The sequence below is a fragment of the Olea europaea genome, chromosome 18 (genome assembly GCF_002742605.1).
Source record: "Olea europaea var. sylvestris chromosome 18, O_europaea_v1, whole genome shotgun sequence".
In the NCBI taxonomy this organism is placed as follows: domain Eukaryota; kingdom Viridiplantae; phylum Streptophyta; class Magnoliopsida; order Lamiales; family Oleaceae; genus Olea; species Olea europaea.
Window position 1 is genome coordinate 9,012,736 of NC_036254.1, and position 20,550 is coordinate 9,033,285.

Here is a 20,550-nt window from a genome sequence, read left to right on the forward strand (position 1 = left end):
AGAATGAGGTTCAAATAGGGCTCAGTTAATTGATTTTAATTGTTGAAATATGCATTCTATGAAATTTGTATATGTTATTATAGGCCATTGTTCAGTAAAATTTTGCAAGCATACGGGATCATTGATAAGTAATAAATTAAGTGATTTGAAAGTATGTCCCATTGGAAATTAATTTAATTCAAATTTACTAGTTTTGTATGGAATTCGAATTTTGTAAAACAAAATAAAGATTTTAATTTGATTTTATACTAAATTATCTAAGAAAGAGGTAAAAGTATTTTTATATCAAATTATGGAGGAATTTATTGGATTTAGAGTCCACATATTGTTATAAATTCTTAATTTATAATCTAATTCTATTCATGTGTTCTTGACAATTGATAAAGTTAATGTATTTAACTTGCTTTTCAAGATAAATTAATTTTATCCTAATCACGACTCGAACATATTCCTAACTTGAATTTAAATGGTTAGAACACATTAAATTTAGATATCTTTATAAATGCACAAGTAATAAATGTTATTCATAACATCTTATTGTACATATGTTAATTTTGCAATGTTCTAAAACTATTATAGGTCTCTCAACACTGCAACAAACAACTAATTATCTAGTTGGTAATCAAGCAATTAAATTGCCACGCATTTTATGTAACGTGATTTTATACCGCAAGCGCACGGTGTCAAGTTTTGTAATATATTAAAGAATTGAAAAGTGTCGAACCCACAGGGATTGATATTCGACTTCCACTGAGTACATAATTATGTCTGCGTTTACTTTATCTAGACAATCGGATGTTAATTTGATGTTTAAATGCTAAACTAATGTCGATGAATTTAATAATGCAAGAAAAGTGAGGCAATTTCTAAAGATTAATTTAGAATTTCATAAAGTCTAGGGAATGATTTCACCATATTATCAACATGATTCTCAACCCCTATAGATACTTCCATTAATTATTTCCCGAATTCATAGGCAAGAATCCTAAATTAATTCTATTTCCCCCTCTCGAGCGTCAAATAGAACCTATCTCTATAATTCAATCTCAATATCTCTATTCCGAGTTAAATTTATAAAGATTGTCACGCACTTGGTTCTTGTTTTACCCTCAAAGAATTGCACTTTCTCTCGAAATCTACAAATATAGGTTATATTGTTCTTAGATCATGTCTAAATTTCTCTCTCTCGAGCGTTAAACTTAGAGCATCAATTCATTCAATTGGTGATCAAACAACCGAAAGCATTAAGCAAGAACAATACAAATCAATTCTGGAAAATTAAATGGAAATACTATAAAGAAATTGAATCATGTCTCAAATAGGTTACATCGAACCCTAAATTTAATAACTTAGTTCATGATTGAGGAGAAGAACATGATAAAATATAAATTAAATCTCATGGAGAAGAGAAAGATAAGAAAAAACTCAGGTTGCAGTTTGATTCCTTCTCCAAGATCCAACGATTCTTCTCTCAATTAGTGTATATCCTTGCCTCCTTTCTTCAGCCGTCAAAACCTTTTTCTTAGGTCTCTCAATATGTATTTATAATCCCCTTAATTTGCATTACAAGTTGGAGTTGGGCCGGGTGAAAATATTTGGAAAAATTGCATTTTTCCTTTCTCGGCATGCAGCGCCTGGGCGCTTTGATTTGGACGCCCGGGCGCTAAGTTTCTGTTGAAATTACTGAATTGCGGCGCCTGGGCGCTAAGGGTATAGCGCTTGGGCGCCCGGTTCGCCCGAAACGGTATTCTACGCGTGTTTTAATATTTTCAACATAACTTTCTTGTTCAATATCCAATTGAAGTGACTCAAGATGCGTTGGAAAGATAATTCAAAGGGCTACAATTTTGCTTCAGGCATCATTCTCCAATTTGATCATTTGCTATGTCGAAAATGAGTCTGAATGTGGGACTAAAAATTCGGTGCAAAACTTTTCGGTTGGGAAATAATTTATGATCATATCTTGATTAAATTTGCTCCCTTTTGACACCTTCCTTCATCCAATTGACTCCTACCACTCTCGTATCTTCATTGCAAGTTCCAATACAACTTTTGATTATGTGCACTTTAGTCCTCGAACTTTGGATCTCTTACATTTTGGTCCTTTCATCCAATTTCACCAACTTTTGCCTATTTCTTTCATTTGGCCTCTTTTAGCACTTGTTTTCTCCACTTCATCCATCCTTCAAAGTGGTGTGAAAACCACATGTTAGCACCTCTAAAATATTCTCCAAGATAACAAAATCATGAAATTAATAACATAATATAATGAGTGTAAATCACTCATCATAAATAATGCAATAGATATACAAAAATAATTAAGAAACTCAAGAAATAAATTAAACTACTAGTCTTGAAATAAAATAAATAAATAATAGAGTTCATTTCATCCCATACAAAAGCCGAATATAATCTAGCATATTAATACATAAATCACAAGAAATATAATAGAAAAATATCACCTGGATCATGAAAGAATGTAAAAAATCATGTTATTCGATTTCAAGGTTAAATTCTTCAAAATCTTGATATAATTGGCTCCAATTCCTTACTATGGCTTCATCTTTTCACTCAAAAATAATCAATTGACTTATTGTTCTTAATGAATTTGATGATATTATTGTGTATGAAGAGACGAGAGAGAGTTCTCCCAATGAATAGCCCTTGTTTTGTATATATAATAGCTAGAAAATAGGTTAAAATCGCATCTAATTTGGGTTCGAAAAGGGTTTGAATCGCAAAAGAAAATTGCTAATTCATCTGCGAAGTCTGCACGCACCGTTGAGTGAAAATGGCTCTTGGGTTCGAGAGAACAATTTTCCCAGCGCACACTGATCCCTTAACAACTTTCTGTATTTTAGTCATAACTTTCTCTTTCGATATTCGATTAAGGTAATTCAAAGCATGTTGGAAATATAACTCATAGGGATACAATTCTTCTAAAAATAGGAATTTTCCAGTTCAAACGTTTTCCATCCAAAAATGGGTTCAATCTGAGGTTGAAGAACTGGGGCATAACTTTTCAGCTAGAAATTGATTTGTGAAAAATACTTTGAACTATATTTCACTCATTTGATCTCCAATTGTATCTAATTGATTATATGTGATCTTCAATCATTATTTTATGCTCCAAATCAACAATTGGATGTTATACTTTGGTCCTCGAACTTCGAATTTATTTCACTTTGGCCCGTTTTCATTCATTTCTTCCAATTCCACCTATTTGTCTCAAGTTTTACCTAACAAACAAAATTAACATCTAATTAAGCCATAAGTCATTAAAATTTATTAAAATCATTCTCATTTAATGGCCCAGATAAATCATAAAAATGGGGTTACACCATAAGAAAATTAGAGAGAACAATCAAGACAAAAATGAAGAAACTAGGATTTTGAAATTCTTGGATTGGGAGAAAAAAATGCTTAGTGCAAGATCATCAAATTTACTTGTTTTTCCTTCAAACTCGATGATGTACTCTAATCTTTTCTTGAATTTTTTTTCTCTCTTGATGTTTAACTAAACGATTAATAGAGACGAATGAATGTGACCTAGTTTTTGAATATTAACTTTAATTATCATATCAAGATTTTAAATTGTCATTTTATGAATTGTTTTTACTTTTTTTGTTCATGCTTATAAATATTTGATAACTAATTCATTGATTCATGAACGGTAATAATGTCAAGAGGTGAATTATTTGTTTAGATCATATAGTAAAAACCTGCAATTTAGATTAAAGTTAGAGATGCACTTTTGTGGTTGTTGTAGTCATTAAATTGAATTCTTCGGTGATTGAATATTCTTGATTAATGCTTAAGTTGATTGACATAGAGATATAGTGAGTTAAATTTAATTGAGGATTGGTTTGAATAGGAGAGAGATAAATCAATTAATTTAAAAGAATTTGACCAAGTAAACAAAATTAATATTTATCGAAATTTGGTGATTGGGATTAAGGGGATAGTTATGGTAAACTTGTGAATCATAAAAATTCTAACTTTTTCACCCCTCCATCTGTTTACCAAAATTCTGTTTACCAAAATTCTAACTTTTTCACCCGTCCATCTGTTTACCATTTTAGTAGATTTATAGCTTTTAGTATAAAAATAAAAACAAAAATTTATTGTTTTCAATTGAATTGAAGTTTTATCAACTATTAAATAGTTGTCTCTGAGGAACAATAATTTGGACTTTTATGTGCATTTTATTTCTTGTTCACTGTATCATACATTTGCGATACAAAATATTCATTAGTTTTTTAGCGTTGTTATTGGGAATATTTTATTTAACATTGATTTAAATTATTTCTAGCTTTTGTTTGATTTTTCTTTTTCGCTTTCAATTATCTACCTTTGTTTTCATTTACAATGAATAACAAGAAGCAAGAGACTAGCAATAATATGCAATGATTAATCCTTGACGATGACATGATTGTCGGAGATGTCTTTACTATGAAACAATTTTACATGACAGGATACACTTTCACGTGTTGAACTAGGTGAGGATGACATGCCAAAGGATTGTTTCTTCCATCGGTCATTGACGAGGAGGCGAGTCTGACTTGTGGAAAACTGTAGTGCTATGTATTAAATTGAGAATTGCTTCTTGTTGGCCACTTCAGATGAAGTGGAGATATTTCTCCCAGATGATCTGTATGTAGACAATGATGATGATGACATGCTTACGGAAGACATCCTTGTCATTTTGCCTGAAGAATTAACATCTAAAGAATAAAAGCATGTAGAGACCAATAGATTAATCGTGTTGGAGTCAAACAAATCGACGGAATTAGCATGAAATCCTCCAATATATATTGAATTTTCCTTATTGGCTTCTCCATCAATTCTCAGATATTTCGCAGTTTTATTTGTTGGTTTAATGATCTATTCTTACCTACTTTTGGCCGATTGTTTCAGTAAGTATTCGTTTCCTTAGGAGCCCTTTGTCACAAGTTGCAAGGGAATGACTAGAGGCTTGGCATGACATGGGAATGTTATGGCACTAAGTGGGAAAATGAGTTAAACCTATGGCAAATTAGGTCTAAGTTTCGACAGTACATCACGACGAGGTATCCAAATTTGGTTGGAGAGTGACTTAGTCCCCACGATCGCAGTCGATACATCCAAGTTGCGGCTGAAAAATTCAAGTAACACGGGCAGTGCATTAAGGCTGGACGAAAGTACCTGTAATAGGAAATGCAGGTTGGGGAAACATAGGCACTGCAACAAGGGTTGCAGGCGCAGCTAGCACCAACACGGGTATTGTGGCAGGGAATGCAGGTAGGACCAAGATAGGTACTGCAGCAGGGAGGATGCAGATAGGCAAAACTCAGATGGACGGTGTAGGCATTGCAATAGGTGATGCAAAAGCAACACGGGCAGACTGTGACAAGGGAGCAACAGCAACATAGGCATACTGTGTAGGCAAATACAGGCTGGGGACGCAGGCAGAAGCCGACAGAGGACGCAACAACGAAGTCAGGTTTTCTAGGTTGAAAACCACCATCGTGAGGGAAAGCAATACCGTGGACTGGGGGCGGTGGTTTTGGATGCAAATGAATGCCAACTTGCCACAGACCTAGATATCTCCCCTACCTATGTGGTAAGGCAGGATTGCTTATTACAGGTTTATTGCTATATTTTACGGAAGTGCACTAACAATGTCCCTTATATAAGTATGAAGACAAATTTTCTATGTCCTTAACAATGTCCCTCATATAAGTATGATGACAAGATTTCTATGTCCTTCTATTGTGCTATGTTGAATATCTTAGCTTGCCGTTCGTATGAGTAGGGAAGGCTACTTGGGGGTGCCTCGGATCCTCAGGACCTAATGGGCCGGTCGATTACACCTTTCTTCGATTTAGAAAATAACTCTAGGAAAATAATCACTACGCGTTGAATAACAAGAAATTAGGACACAACGTTTTAATTTTTTTTCTCTCACTTGCAGCTTCCTTTTGTTTTTAATTTAAAGGCATTGTTGATTTAGTGTGTAAAATTGATTCAAAAAGAAGTTGTATTTTGATGTAAAATAAGAATGTGATTCTTATTCCAATTTGTGCAAAAATTCATCACAATCATACGAAATGAGTGGCGAAAGATCCATATCCTGTGCTTAATTCCATCCCTTGACAAATCAAACGAGCTAAAACAAGGAAATTTTTCAATTCCTTTTGATTTAGTTTAATTTTGATCTTAAATTAATCATATGTGACGTGGTCAAGAAATAGTTATAACACCGAAACACAAAATGTTTGTATCTTTTCTATAGTGGATAATTTACTAATGACTCGAGGATCATTCATGTTTCCCTTAGAAATTTACCCTGTTATATCATGTGTAAGATATTTACTTACTGCATTAGACAATTTCATGTATTCTATAATTCTATAAATTAATTCGTACACGTTCACAATTCAGTTCTAATGTACTAGTACACGAAGTTAGTTCTGACATAATGCTGCAGCATCGAACTAAAACCGCATTTTCATAGAGAACTGCATAAACTTTTGAATCAACTTAAAGAACTAAACTGACTTTGCACAAAAGTTAAAGTTACATATGGTATGAGTAGCATCCTTGATTCTTGTCTCGGTGGATCCCTCCAGTTGCCGAGCTACTAGTATTTTCTTGATTTGCATAATTCTCCCAACCATGTGATCCACTCGCTTCTATTTTTTCTTCAAATTTTATTTTGTGAGTGGATCGGCCCTCTTCTTTACCTTCGTACAAGCATAGAACAAATGTCTAATTAATAAAGAACAAATCTGACAAAATAACCACCCAAAAATGTAGTCTTACCTGGCTTACTGTTATTCCCAAGTTTGGTGTCTTCTTCTGATTCATAATTTGGGTTTGTATTTTGATCATGGGATTCTGGAACTCCACAAATTCTCAGCTGGTTTTCGAACTTCAGAAGCTGAATTTCTCCTATACATTCACTGCATGTGAAAAACGTCAAGGAACTCCAAGAAACATAATAAATTCAACATTCAGAGAGAAGTATATCAATCTGTATCTCCGATCACCTTGGAGAATTCTTAATCTGTACTAGCATAAATTGATAGAGCCTCTTTCTACTCTTTTAAGTTTGGAACTTCAAGCATGATATCTGCTGACTTGCAACCAATTCCATGTGGCTCAGCCACCTTATCTGATATTAAAATTGAATTAACTCAGTAAATGTTTGACTAGCACAATTTGTTTTAAGATTCATTAAAGAAAAGAAAGAATTAACAAGATAAAGATGCTTTTAATAAAGTTGTGCACGTACGTATCTACAACTTGGACAAGCCTACAAAATCTTCCTTCTGATCCACACAAATGAGCCAAGAACCAGATCATGGAACTCCTCTTTAGCTTTGATAAGGGTCTCCATCAAATTACGTCACAAAAAATAGAGGTAACATTATGAAAATCAATTGCAACATATTCATCCAAATTTTTCTAAGATGATCTCTTGCACAAGGTGCTCATTCAGTGCCTGGTGTGTCCATCATTTTTCAACACTTGGCTTTTTTAGCCTCTATCAATGCATTGACTGGTCAGTGTACCTTTGTCAATGATCCACTCGCCTATTATGTATAGTCCATCTCATTTGTATATTTGTTATTACTTATCTTTATGTCTTTGTCAATGCTTAAAATCCTTGTTAACTAAACCATACAGTTATTGGGACTTATTCAGCTCATAATTTTCAAAAAATATGTATGATTTAGAAACATTTTTACCATCTCATTAAAATCTACATTATTTAATCATCGTTTACGAGTCATTATAGTCATATCTATCCATAGTTTCTTAACTTGATTGAGCTCACTCACTATCAACGATAATTTCTCTTTCAAGCAAACCCAATAAACTTTGAAAAGATATTCCTAGCCAATTTAGTCATCAAAATCTACTTGAACTTCTATAAATTATTTCACTATAATATCAATCTAAAGTGCAAGGGCATTACTAGAATGTTTGGTCAAGCAAAGAAATAGTAAAAAAAAAATATTAAAAAAAAAAAATAATAATAATAATAATAATAATGTTTTAATAAATGGTCAAGCATCAGCCAGGGAAATAAAAAATGGTCAATAGGCTAAACTAGTAATCTAAAAGCAAAAAACGTTACTAGTTGACGCCTTGGTCGTTTCTCTTTTCCTTGTTGATACCTTGGCTGATTTTTAAAATTATTTTTCCCCCTTTTTTAAGCTTAACCAAATATGATAGTAGTGTGGTTCCAATATTGAGATGTTATTCTAGTGAAATTATTTACGAAGATTCAAGTAGATTTTGATAACAAAACTAGTTTGGAGTATTTAAAGTGCATTGGGTTTGCTTGAAAGAGAAGCTATCCTTGACAATGATCGGTCTCACTCAAGCTAAGAAACCATGGAAAGATATGGCTACGACGCCTTGTAAACGTATATTATATGAGATAGATCTTAATGACATGATAAAAAAAGCTTCTAACTTATACATGTTTTCATTGAATATTTTAAGCTAAATAAGTCCTAAGAACTGCATTTTGTAGTCTATAAGATAAGATGAGCTATAATATATAAAGACACGTCAATTGTAGTAAATGGTGCATACTAGTCGTGCATTGACAAAGAGCTTAGGAAAGTCAAGCGTTGAAAAAGGATAGAGAAACCAAATATTAACAGGTAGTAAATGGATTTCTAAAGACCTCGTGCAAAAGAGACCATGCCAGAAAAATTTAAATAAATATGCTGTAATTGATTTTCATAACATTAGTTTGAATTACTTGCGAGATTGACTGTTGAAAAATAACTGCATCAACAACTCAAAGCATACAATTAGCACAAAATAGTCAAATAAAATAAGTAATACAAATTTTGCCATTCAATTCAATTACAAAATGCAAGTAACTTTAATACTGAGCAGGACAAAATAACGAAAACTAAGCAGAACAGAAAAATGAAAACTAAACATAGCAAAAAATGAGATAATCACAATATGCTTTAAATTAAATTATTATAGTTAGCTTCAAACCATATTATACCAGAAAAGGTAATCCATTCTGTTGGAACCATGTTCATCAAATTATTCCATTTAATTTCTGCTCATATTAAAAATGCTCAATTAGGGAGAAATTAATTCTTTCCATTCCAATACAACTCTCGAGTAGATTTTTCCAAGCCCCCCACCCAATAACTTTCCATGCTTGTGAGTTTTGTATAAGAAAATGAGAAAACGAAAGAAGCAACATAAACTTAAAGAACTGAAGACGTGATGATTTCCGAGCATCGAAGAAGTTGAGCTTCGAAAGAATCAAACTAGAAATGAAGAAGAAAAGGCAAGAAAATGATTTGGAAAGGGAAGAGAAAATTCGTGAGGTGGCTCAGATGAAGTTATACACCCTAAGTGATGAGATGACTTGAGCAGAAATAAAATGCGTACGGTTTTTTTAAAATTGACCTTGCGAAACCGAGAAAACCAATGGGTCCCTGTTCAACCAAGCTAGCTCAGTGGTTCGCAATCGGAATTCTATCGTACAGTTTTTAAAGGCTAACCAGACCGATTCCTAGTTCTCAAACCAACTGGTCCTTCCCATTTTTGGTAATATTGGTAAAAGTTACTTTGTTCCAAACAAGTTTTGATGACAACCTACATCATGTTTGGCTAAGCTTAAATGGGTGCTTAAAAGGATCTTTTTAGCATATGTGAGATGATGCTATCAGAAAACGTGTTTTTAAGCTTCACCAAACATGCCCCTTACTCTTGCTTTTAAGCTTATGAAGTTACTTATTTTGAAAGTACTATCACCGAACTTTCAAAACGAAATTAGTAATATGCATATTTTTATGCTTTTATCAAAAAGAAAAGTATTTCTTTTACTTACATATGTATTTATAAGTTATTAAGTGAACTTTTATATTTAATTAAACGTGCTCCACATGAAATTAGTCCACATCGGATCTAGTGTGGAGTCAAGAATTTTATTTAGTGAGAGCTTAATAAAAAATCAATATAAATTAAAACACAAAAAGGAAATAAGAGAAGGAAAGGAAATAAACAAGGTGCGTGCTATGCATTAAAAGGGGAAAAAAATCAGCTTCTGGAAATGGAAGGTGAAAGAAGGAAGGCGGCATGTGAAAAAATAAGGACAAAAAAGAGCAAACAGAGGAAGGGAATAAAAAAGATAACAGACGTGAGTTGCGAAAGGGAAGGAAAAAAGGATATACAAGGCAGAACTGCATACATGAAGTACCCATAAATGAAGCAATATTTAGTCAATTTTCTCAGAAACGCATATTGATGAAGTGCTCAGAAAATTGAAAATCTCAGTGGGTGGGGTGGGGTGGGATGGGATGAGGGGATAACTATCCCATCTTGGCATTGGCTCCACCAGTGCATTGGATGTCATTTGTTTTCTTTAATAATTGGCATGGAGGATTTGGCTCATTAAATAGTCTCACCAATTGTTAAACCACAAGATTCAAGAAGAACCAACAAAAAATGCAAGATTTACCAAAGTTCAGTCATAACAGACCTACGTATTTGTTGGAGTTCCGTGCCATATCAATTGTTCTGCCATATATCCAAAGTTCAAAGTACACGATTAAAAGAACATCAACCAAAAGCACCCAACCTTCAAAAATTACTGGCCTAACTACAGATCTTACTCAAGACTCAAGAGAACATACAATATACAACAAAAGCCACAATAATCACTCTCAATCTAACAAGAAACCTATACCCATGCATCGACCCTCAAAATAGAGGCCAAGAGTTTGCAAAAGATAAAACCCTTGTTTTGTTTGCGCTGCCGGGAAATGGAAGAGAGGAAGAGAAGGAGAATGACGTTCCGTGCAAAACCCTAGTCTGATGCTACTCTTTTATAGGAAATCTGCAAGCCATTGATATTTTTAGTGAACCTCACGCCTCTAAATGTGCCACGTGGATAAGTTGCAATTCTCATCTGGGATTGCAATGATTGGCCTAAAGTCGTATATCTCAAATGACGCTTTAAGTGAAAAAGGAAAATACCATTTCCTTGGCAACACGTCTGTTTAGCAATTTCCATCCAGATTATAGTATTCTGTCTTAACTCCCTCGAAAATGGAGATATAAGCTCGTCAAGCTGAGCAGCATTAGACTGCGATGGAAACGAGGAAGGGGAAGGAAATATATTCAATGGCTTGGACGTAAAGCAAAAGTGTTGGTCCCATTGCAACAATTTCTTTCTAACACAAGTGACATTTAATGCTATCTTACATGAGATAAAGGTGAGTCAGAACTTTCTTTCAGACCAAATACGGACAGAGAAGATATTTTTCTTATTTTCATTTTCCTTCACAAAGGAGCAATTCCCAGGGCTCAGTTTCCTACCTGATATTTTCAGAAATTTCCACATCAAGTTTTTTTGGCTCAAGTGGAGGCTCAATTGATTTAACAAACTAGTAAGGACTAGGTAAGGGAAACCTTCCATTTCGTCCTAATTTGAGGATGAGTTGCATTTCAGAATAACCTATTACTTAACCAAGTTAAACCAAGCATGTAGAACAAGGACCTTAATATCATCCATGCCAAGTCACATAAATCATCGGAGTTGATTAACTCTCAGCAATTGGAGCACAATTTAGAACATTTTTAGTGGAAGCACTGAACCAAGACACAAAATACAAGTTGCTTTCCCAAAAAACATATCACTTCAGAAATTTTAAGGGAGCAAAGGTGGGAAATACGATGGACAGGATTGTCAGCAGGGAGATGAAGGAAGAGATGGTTGAAAGATCAGGGTCAAAAGGTACTATCACAGACATTCAAATGATTTTGATACAGAAAGAGACCTGGGAGGGGGGAATTCAAGAAGAATGAGAGTGAAACACCATGGTGGATGGTGTTCGGAATATTTAGAAAGAGTGGATGACCTTTAGATTAGGGGGGTGAGAGAGAAGAAAAGGAAAGAGTTACAAGGAAAGAAGGTCAATGGGCTAGAGATTTGACCACATGGATAGAAAGCATGTAATGAAGGATTAAAAGGAAAGGAAAAAAACTGAGTATGCAAAGTGATTAGCAACAATATTAGAACAAACATTTTAAACTTCACACAATAAGGTATTGTAACAGTGATACAAAAACCACAAGTTAATTTGCGTTTTCCTTACTTTGTTCAGTCCAAAACTACTACTCAGAAGGGTCCAATAAAATCAAACTTTTTGTAACCACGTCAAACAATGCTACCTTTGGTCTACCTGTACCTATTCTAATTTTGTTTACTAGGAACACATGGTTCTGGTGAATAAGGCCAGACAGAGAATACATGAAATAACAATCTAAGTCGTTATCCATTAAATTAATCACAATTTTATCCACATCTTTTTAGTGGACTTCTCATTTTTCTAATTTATCCATTCCGAAATAGTCACACCTATTACAACTCGAAACCCGTGCCCAACCATTCTCTTACGTAAGTCTCTCCTAAGGGAACGTCATGTGTTCGAATCCTAGGAATGCGAAAAAATTCGTGAGGAATAAGATGAGTTTCAACTCTTTCGAAACGGACAATATATAAGAGAATAGCCAGACACAAAAATCGGGTCATTACAAAAAATAGAAGTTATGAGTTCGAATCCTGAGAACGCAACAGAAATCTGATAGACTTCCACCTCCAACAAGATTCACTCTCCTTCAAGATTCTAGAGTGTTCCACTAGTGGGTTAGCAAAATGGTAAAAGGAGAAATATAAATATAATAAAATATCTATGAATGTAATAAGGCGGAGCTAGGGAATTCACTCAGGTATTAGTGGTTGATTTAGGATGAGAGATGTAAGCCTCTTGAATGTCTGGAATTGTTTTATTATTCATTCTCTGCTTTAATACATTCAAGTTCAAATACATTGTTCTTCAATAGTCAATATTATACAATTCACAAATCATACAATTTCTCTTCATTCCTTCATATACCGGTTACAATTTCTACTATCTAATTAGATCCTGTAGATAGGTTCATCAACAGATATACATGTCCAGAGCAGATTCACCAGCTGCTGCGGCCATTAGATCTACTGTTGCAACAGAGAAGAAATTTTCCAGTAGCTATATAGATCAGCAGCAACGTCTAAATTGATTAGAACTTCACCAGCAAACCATTTCCTATCAAGTTGGTATCAGAGCATTCTTTCTCAGACAGAAGAACTAATTTCAACAGAGAATTAGAAGAGAGTTGGATCTCGCTATTGAATCGGCTTGAGAAGATGGTAATGTGATGGGAAGGAGATCGAGACGATGACTCGGGGCTGGATTCATACAACCAGCTAAATATATCAATATTCCATGGAGAAAACACAAAATGGTGGCTGTACTTGGCGGAAGGGATCTTCTCCAGAAATCAATTATTGGAGGCAGAGAAAATAGAGGCTACAACAACCTATTTTGACCGGCAAATATGGAATTGGTTTTAGGATGTCGATCGACAACGGACCGTGCTAACTTGGAGAGAATTGAAAGGGTTGATGATTGACAGATTTGGTTTGTCTCAAGAGGGCACAAACTAGAATCCACCTCAATAAGAAGACACAATAAAAGAGAAGGGGAAGCCATTGGGAGTTGTAGAGTCTCCTCTATCGAAGAGTTCTGAACTAGGATGGTTGCTACAAAACACGTAGGAGAAGATGAAGATGCTGACAATTCCAGATGCAGTGTTCCATGGTGATAATTCAGCTGGCTGGTTTTTTTAAGAGGAGAGTACGGTCAAGGAGGATTAAAGAATGATGGAAAATCTAGAAGCTCCATCGTCGACGAGCCTGGAAGCGGTGATGAAAGGAAATTCACCAGTGGCATGAAACCGGCAAGACAGGCGGAAGTCATACTCAAGGCTCAAAGGATGGACCAAATTATAGAGCCAGCCCTAAAAGTGGAAAATCAAAATGAGGCATGGAAAAGGGCCCAACCTAATTTTGGCCCATATAGATCTAAAACTAACAACTATTACCTTCCCTCGTCCAGCCTAATTATGAGCGGCCCGAATTACACAAATATATCCCTAAATTCTATTGATAATAAATTCGAAGTTTTAATGAATTTGGTAGTTGGATTTATAGCGCTAAATACCACAAAAAGGCAGACTGCACAAGTAATGGAGGTAGCGGAGATGATCAATTATGGTATTACCCACCATTGTGTTTCAATTGTCTATGTTCCATTTTTTGGAAAACTCGGGATGTGGTACAACCAGCTATGGGATTTTAATGGACAATTTATTACTTACAGTTATGGGTCTACCAAGTTTTTTTGTTGAATTATCCCTTTTCTGCTCAAATCGTGACAGGCATTGCACGAGAAATGGTGTGGGTGTATGATGAAGTGAGCAAACTGCAACGACTTCCACCTCAAGGACAAGGTACAAGGTGGATTTCGAGAAGGCAAGTAATGATAGTCTTCCACCTCCAATAAGATTCACTCATACAATATGTTCATTCAAGATTCTAGAATATTCCACTAGTTGGTTAGCAAATGGGTAAAATGAGAAATATAAATATAGTAGAACATCTATACATGTAATAAGGGGGGAGCCGAGGAATTCATTCAGGGATTAGTGGTTGATTTAGGAGGAGAGATCTAAGCCACTCGAATGCTTGGAATTGTTCTGTTATTCATTCTCTGCTTTAATACATTCAAGTTCAAATACATTGTTCTACGATATTCAATATTATACAATTCACAAATCATACAATTCCTCTTCATTCCTTCATATACCAATTACAATTTCTACTATCTAACTAGATCCCGTGAACATCTGTAAAACAGGTTCATCAATAGCTATACATATCCAGAGCAGATTAACCAGCTGCAACCATTAGATCCACTATTACAATAGAGAATAATCCTTTCCAATAGCTATATAGATCAGCATTAGATTAGCAGCAACGTCCAAGTCGATTAGAACTTCACCAGCATACCAAGTTCCTATCAAAATCCATGAAGGAGAAGATCGGCTCAAGCTTTCCAAGAGTAGACTACTACATAAGAAAATGGCTGGGCACAAAAAATGCGCATTTTTTGTAACAAGGCACGAGGCCCGAGTTGTTATGGAACCTCTACTTCACATTTCGTAACAACTCGACCTCATGCTCAACCGATATACAATACATATTGTCCGTTTTAGGAGAGAATCTTTTCTCTTACCCCTTACAGCTTTCTACATCCCCATGATTCAAACCCGAGACCTCTACTTATGAGAGAAAATTTCCCCTATTTCTTTTCTTTCTAGTAAGAAAGTTAAATGAGTTGAATATATACTTAAGTTGAATTTTGGTATTAATTGGACAAATATAACGGCCATGCACGAAGCTCCAATTGTTACCAAAATTCAACTTATATCTTTCATAAGACATAGGTCTAAAGTTCAAATCATGAGGAACGTAATAGAAAATTGTGAGAGTTAAGATAGGCTAGGCTCTTTCATAGCGCACGATACGTAAGTTAATGACTTGAGCATAGAGGCCGGATCATTAAAAATGTGCATTTTTGTAAGATCCACTTCGGGAAAGCCTAAACCCATCTTATAATCAGAGTGTGTTTGAGCTATATTATTTTTTAAGAATGTATTTCAAAATAATAGATTGATGAAGAATGTGTGGTTAAAAATAAGAAAAGTTTTTTTTGACGTGTAGTATTATTTTATTGAATAATGTGTGGTTGAAATAATATCAAATCACTGTTTACGAATGTATTTTTTTCCAAATAATACAACTCAAATAGGGCCTTAGTATCAAAATTCAATTCAAGTCTCTCTTAGGGGAAATGTCATAAGTTCAAGTCTTGAGGATGTGACAGAAATTCGTTAGCGGACAATACGTAAATTAACGACTTGAACGTAGAGGTTGAGTCGTTACAAATTTTTATGTGTAATGCTCATCACATGGATATTTTATCCTTTTATAGTCCAACACTCAATACCATAAAGCATAGCTTATCTAATAGCTGTTCCACAAAATTTTCCTTCACTTGGTAGGCATCTTTGGATCACATAGAACTCCTAAAACATTATTCGGCTTCATCCAAATCAGTTCTAATCCTATGCACTAAAATCTTTTCAATTTTTCCTTCCTCACTAATATTGAAACAAGCACCTAAATAATTGTTGCTTGTGTCAACATGTTCCTCTAGTTTCACTCCAGTATTATACCTGTTCTTACTATGAAGAAAACAGATTTCAGCATTCTGTTTTAATGCTACTTAACCTGGAAACTCCATATTTTAATCTTCCCCGCGAACTTCTAATTCACAGTTTATCTCCATCTTAGTCTACACAAATTAAATATATAACCATTAAACAACACACAATACCCCCGTCTTGGATATGTTTAGTAAGTTCATACATATCCAAAGCAAAAGTAAGAAAAAATTGAGGCAGAACCTTTAACAAAGGCAAACTGTGACAGGAAATTTCCTAATTATACTGCCCTCACAAGATCTCACATTCGTAATTGTTCTATCATGCATGCATCCTTAATAATATTGATATATTTGCAATAAAAAATCATTTCTTCTCTAGCATCCACTATATACACTTTGCAGAAACCCTAACATATACATTTATATTTTATGTGTGCTGGAAGGTGTTGCTTCTCTCAAGTAATTTTTATTGTAATGCAAATGCTCCACACCCACTTTACATGACCTTGGTCCAACAAAGGTGTATCACAGTAATAGTAATAATCGTTGACAAGAATTTCATGAAAGCAATGTTGACACGTGCTAATATAATAGCCAATATTATACATCTAATTAAAGCATATAACATTAAAAGAACTCAAATGAATGGCAAACTAAAAAACGAGGACAAGTTTATAATCATAGAACTTGAAATCCTCACTGACAGAATTCATAGTTCTATAAGGCCTCAGATTTAATCAAATAATCAAACACTTCATTTTAAGGGCACAAGAACCTTAATTGATGGCAACTGACTGGCTGATGATTAAACTTTGTAAGTCATTCAACATAGGAGCTATTTGGGAGAGAAGTTACTTCAGTTCATGACAAAAGCTTCATTATAAATGTGATAAAGCATCTATATGTATGCCAAGCTAAGCCAGAAACTTGTGATTCAGTGGGCGCATAATTAACTACCGAAAAACGGAGATTTTAGTGTTTGTTGATTTGCAATGTCATGTTCTTAAGCAGAAAAGGTATATTTTCATTTAAAATCTCTCTCCATAATTTCCTACACATAAAATAGAACAGATTTACTTCAAAAATCGACACAAATCCATTTCAATTTTTAGAGTAAAAACCCAGCTACACAAGTTTCGTCAAATGAAGCACTTCTTTGTAACCTCACCCACCAATTTAATATTGTTGCTTCTTTGTAGTTTTAAGGAGAGTTCCCCTTTTGGACGATTGGGTGATTTTGGAGTGAGTCTTGAGTGAAAATCTTTTCTTGCACTGCAAATGCTTGGATTTGGTATATCTTTGTTGATATTTGGTCGATTTTATTAATGGTCAAGGTATGTAAATTATCATAAATCCAAGTTATCTGAGAGAAAATCTGTGAGTATAGAAGGCATTCAAACATGAAGAATTATATTCATATGATTTTGAAGGTAATATTGAAAAAACTTTGTTTTTGAGGTTGAACTTTGAATTTGAGTAGATTTTTCGTTCATTTATATTTGAAGCAGGTTTGGGCATAGATTGTGATGAGTTTGTGTATAAAAATAAAATAAAATAAAATTGTCATCAAATTTTGGATTAGCTCCAAAATTAAATGACTCACTCTTTCCCTTTGATTTTCTAATATACCACCAAGGTGTTTGACAAAATGTCTCAATTGCAATTTAAATTTACATTTAAAGACATGATGTATTTAAATTTCATGTCTATAAATAAACATCATATGGCTTTTATATAAATTGTGGAAGCATCCTTATGAAGTTTATTAACTAATTTGACAAATTTGAACAACGCCCAGTTATATAAATATGAAGACTCTCTGCATAACTGTCCATTCTCTTAGTTTTTGATGTCCATACAATGAAATTGCAAATGGAGGGTAAAGTTTTGGAGTACCACTTGTTGCTTTTGTTTGGAAATTATTGGAATTCCTGCATTAATATTTGTTCCATTTGATAGGATTTTGCTGAGTGATTTAAGATATATGTGGTGGAGAGTAGAGGATGATGTTAAGGCACATGCCCTACAATTTTGAGAAACCAACAGAGCAGCACACTGGATCAGCTACTGAAGTCGTGTGCAACTAGTATGTTGAAACCATTATTAAAGATGTCTTTGGTGAACTGGTGTCGGTATCCTCTTTGCACCATTGCACAGTTGCTAAGAGCACTAGTCCCGTTGTCGAGTATTTTGCCCAATCAATGATTGATCTTAGGGAATTAAAAGGCTTTGTTCATATTTTTGGTGCCTATGGAGTTGACAAGTTGGACATTCTGATGAAATAGCACACAACGGCACTCCTAAATTGCATTGACACCTCATTGCGGTCAAATCATGAGAATATGGAGGCTATTGCTGGAAGCATGCTTTCTGGTAGCAGAAGAGAAACAGAAGCAAACATTAAGCAGATTGTTGATGTGGACAAAATTGTTGGGCTATGTATTCAGGCAGGACAAGCAATTGCTTTTGATTCCCTTTTAGCAGAAGCTGCTGGTTTTGTGCTTGAAGAAGGTGCACCTCTGATCCATTCATTGCTAGCAGGAGTTGCTAAACATTATCTAATGAAATGCCTGAGAAGAAAGAGATTCGGAGGATGAGAAGAGTGACAAACGATGTTAATGTACTTGGAGACCATTTTTTGAGTTTGTCATTTTTTTTTGTCACTTTTTTAAACTGTGTCAATTTTTAAATTCATCAAATTTTTTTTAGTTTTTGTCACTTTTTTGAATTTTTGTCACTTTTTTAAGTAATTGTCACATTTTTTGAATTTTTGTCACTTTTTTTTTTAGTATTTGCCACTAGAGCTTGTGTCACTTTTTTTTAATTTTAAGTTTTTTTTTTTATTGTCTTTAACTTTCTTTTGAAGCTGTGTAATTTTTTTTTGATTTGTCTCACTTTTTTGAATTTTTTGTCACTTGTTTTTAGTGTTTGTCAATTTTTTCAATCGTCTTTTTGAAATTTTTATCACTTTTTTAGTGACAAACATCACTTTTTAATAAAAGTGACATCGTATGTAATTTTTTAATAAAAAAAGTGATACTAAATTTTTTTTTAAAAAGACACAATTTCACTTTTTTAATTGTCATTTTTTTCTGTAACTTTTTTTTTTGAAGCTATGTAATTTTTTTAATTTGTCTCAATTTTTAAAAAAATTTGTCACTTTTTTGAATTTTTTGTCACTTGTTTTTAGTGTTTGTCAACTTTTTCAATCGTCTTTTTGAAATTTCTATCACTTTTTAATAAAAAGTGACATCGTATGTAATTTTTTAATAAAAAAAGTGATACTAAACTTTTTTTTAAAAATGACACAATTTTTATAAGAAAGTGACACAATGTAACTTTTTAGTTTTACAATTTACACATTATTTTTTACTCTAAAAAAAAATTTTCATATGATTTTTCAAAAGATTCATAATTTTAAAGGCATTTTTGTAAGTTGAATTAGAAGAAACAAGGGCCAAGAAAAAAAATATACGGAAAATTAGGTGTAGTACCCCAAAAAATTTAAATATTTGATTAATACCTTAAAACTAATTTAAAACTATTATTATCGTATTAATTACGTTCAAGACTCACGAAAAAAAACCCAAATCTAAAACCCCTGCAATCAGAAAACCTTGAGAAACAAGCCTCTGTTGCGAACATTTTTGTTGAAATTTATCACCGAAGGCGCGGCGGAAAGCAGCACCACCACCAACAGTAGCCACGGGTATTGATTTGGTCGTTGGAGGTAAGAGCAAGAAAACCAAGCGCACTGCTCCTAAATCCAATGATATTTACCTCCAACTTCTCGTCAAGCTGTGTCGATTCCTCATGAGGAGAACTGGAAGCAAGTTCAATGCAGTTATATTGAAGAGACTGTTCATGAGCAAGGTTAACAAGGCCCCGCTTTCTCTCTCGTCTTGTCACTTCGTGAAGGGAAAGGAAGACAAAATTGCAGTGCTTGTTTGGACTGTGTCACTGATGATATTCGGGCTTATGAAGTCCCCGCAATGAAGGTAATGGATTTGAGATTCACAGAGAAAGCAAGGGCAAGAATTGAGAAGGCAGGAGGAGAATGCTTAACTTTTGATCAGCTAGCTCAAAGCTCCTCTTGGGCAAAACACGGTGGTGAATATTCCAGTCTTTTTCTGTTAATTTCTTTTTCTTGATAATTTTATTGTTGTTAGAGTTTGATATAGTTGGTAGTATAGAACGGTGGAAATGAGATTTTTAACCAATAACATGAATATCATTTTGTCATTGATTTCAATTATATAATGATTGTTGTGTTCACTACTTTGATAGTTTGATTCATTTTTTCCTTTGAACTAGTATTTTAGGTTTTATATGGATTCTGTTGCTCACAAAAATTGCTTTGTTAAAGATTTTTTTTTTTTTTTCAATGTTCAACTATTTTGGTCTTGCT

At 33.9% G+C, this 20,550-nt stretch overlaps 1 protein-coding gene and 1 pseudogene across 7 annotated transcripts; one reads left to right on the top strand and one right to left on the bottom strand.

Annotated features, from left to right (window-relative positions):
• Positions 1-6,358: 6,358 nt before the first annotated feature.
• On the bottom strand, positions 6,359-10,848 carry LOC111367393. Of its 7 annotated transcripts, none has more exons than XM_022988242.1 (6): positions 10,718-10,846; positions 10,515-10,548; positions 7,277-8,787; positions 7,032-7,156; positions 6,805-6,944; positions 6,359-6,725 (listed from the first exon to the last, which is right to left on the bottom strand). In XM_022988242.1, exons 4-6 carry the CDS (start codon positions 7,058-7,060, stop codon positions 6,559-6,561), a joined length of 336 nt encoding a protein of 111 aa, XP_022844010.1. In that variant the 5' UTR covers positions 7,061-7,156; positions 7,277-8,787; positions 10,515-10,548; positions 10,718-10,846; the 3' UTR covers positions 6,359-6,558. The 7 variants fall into 7 exon arrangements, 6 of the variants coding, with proteins under 6 accessions (XP_022844010.1, XP_022844009.1, XP_022844008.1 ...); XM_022988241.1 differs by having other exon boundaries at positions 10,511-10,548; XR_002697806.1 differs by having other exon boundaries at positions 6,805-6,933; positions 10,511-10,848.
• Positions 10,849-18,484: 7,636 nt separating this feature from the next.
• On the top strand, positions 18,485-20,399 carry LOC111366701 (annotated as a pseudogene).
• Positions 20,400-20,550: the final 151 nt, after the last annotated feature.

What these genes read in the sequence shown, in the direction of transcription:
- LOC111367393 (XM_022988242.1), bottom strand. Translation starts at nt 7,060, where the DNA reads ATGCTAGTACAGATTAAGAATTCTCCAAG. An exon ending in CAGATTAAGAATTCTCCAAG is followed by an intron (nt 6,945 to 7,031) that starts GTGATCGGAGAT and finishes TTTCACATGCAG; the next exon opens with TGAATGTATAGGAGAAATTC. An exon ending in TGGGAATAACAGTAAGCCAG is followed by an intron (nt 6,726 to 6,804) that starts GTAAGACTACAT and finishes GCTTGTACGAAG; the next exon opens with GTAAAGAAGAGGGCCGATCC.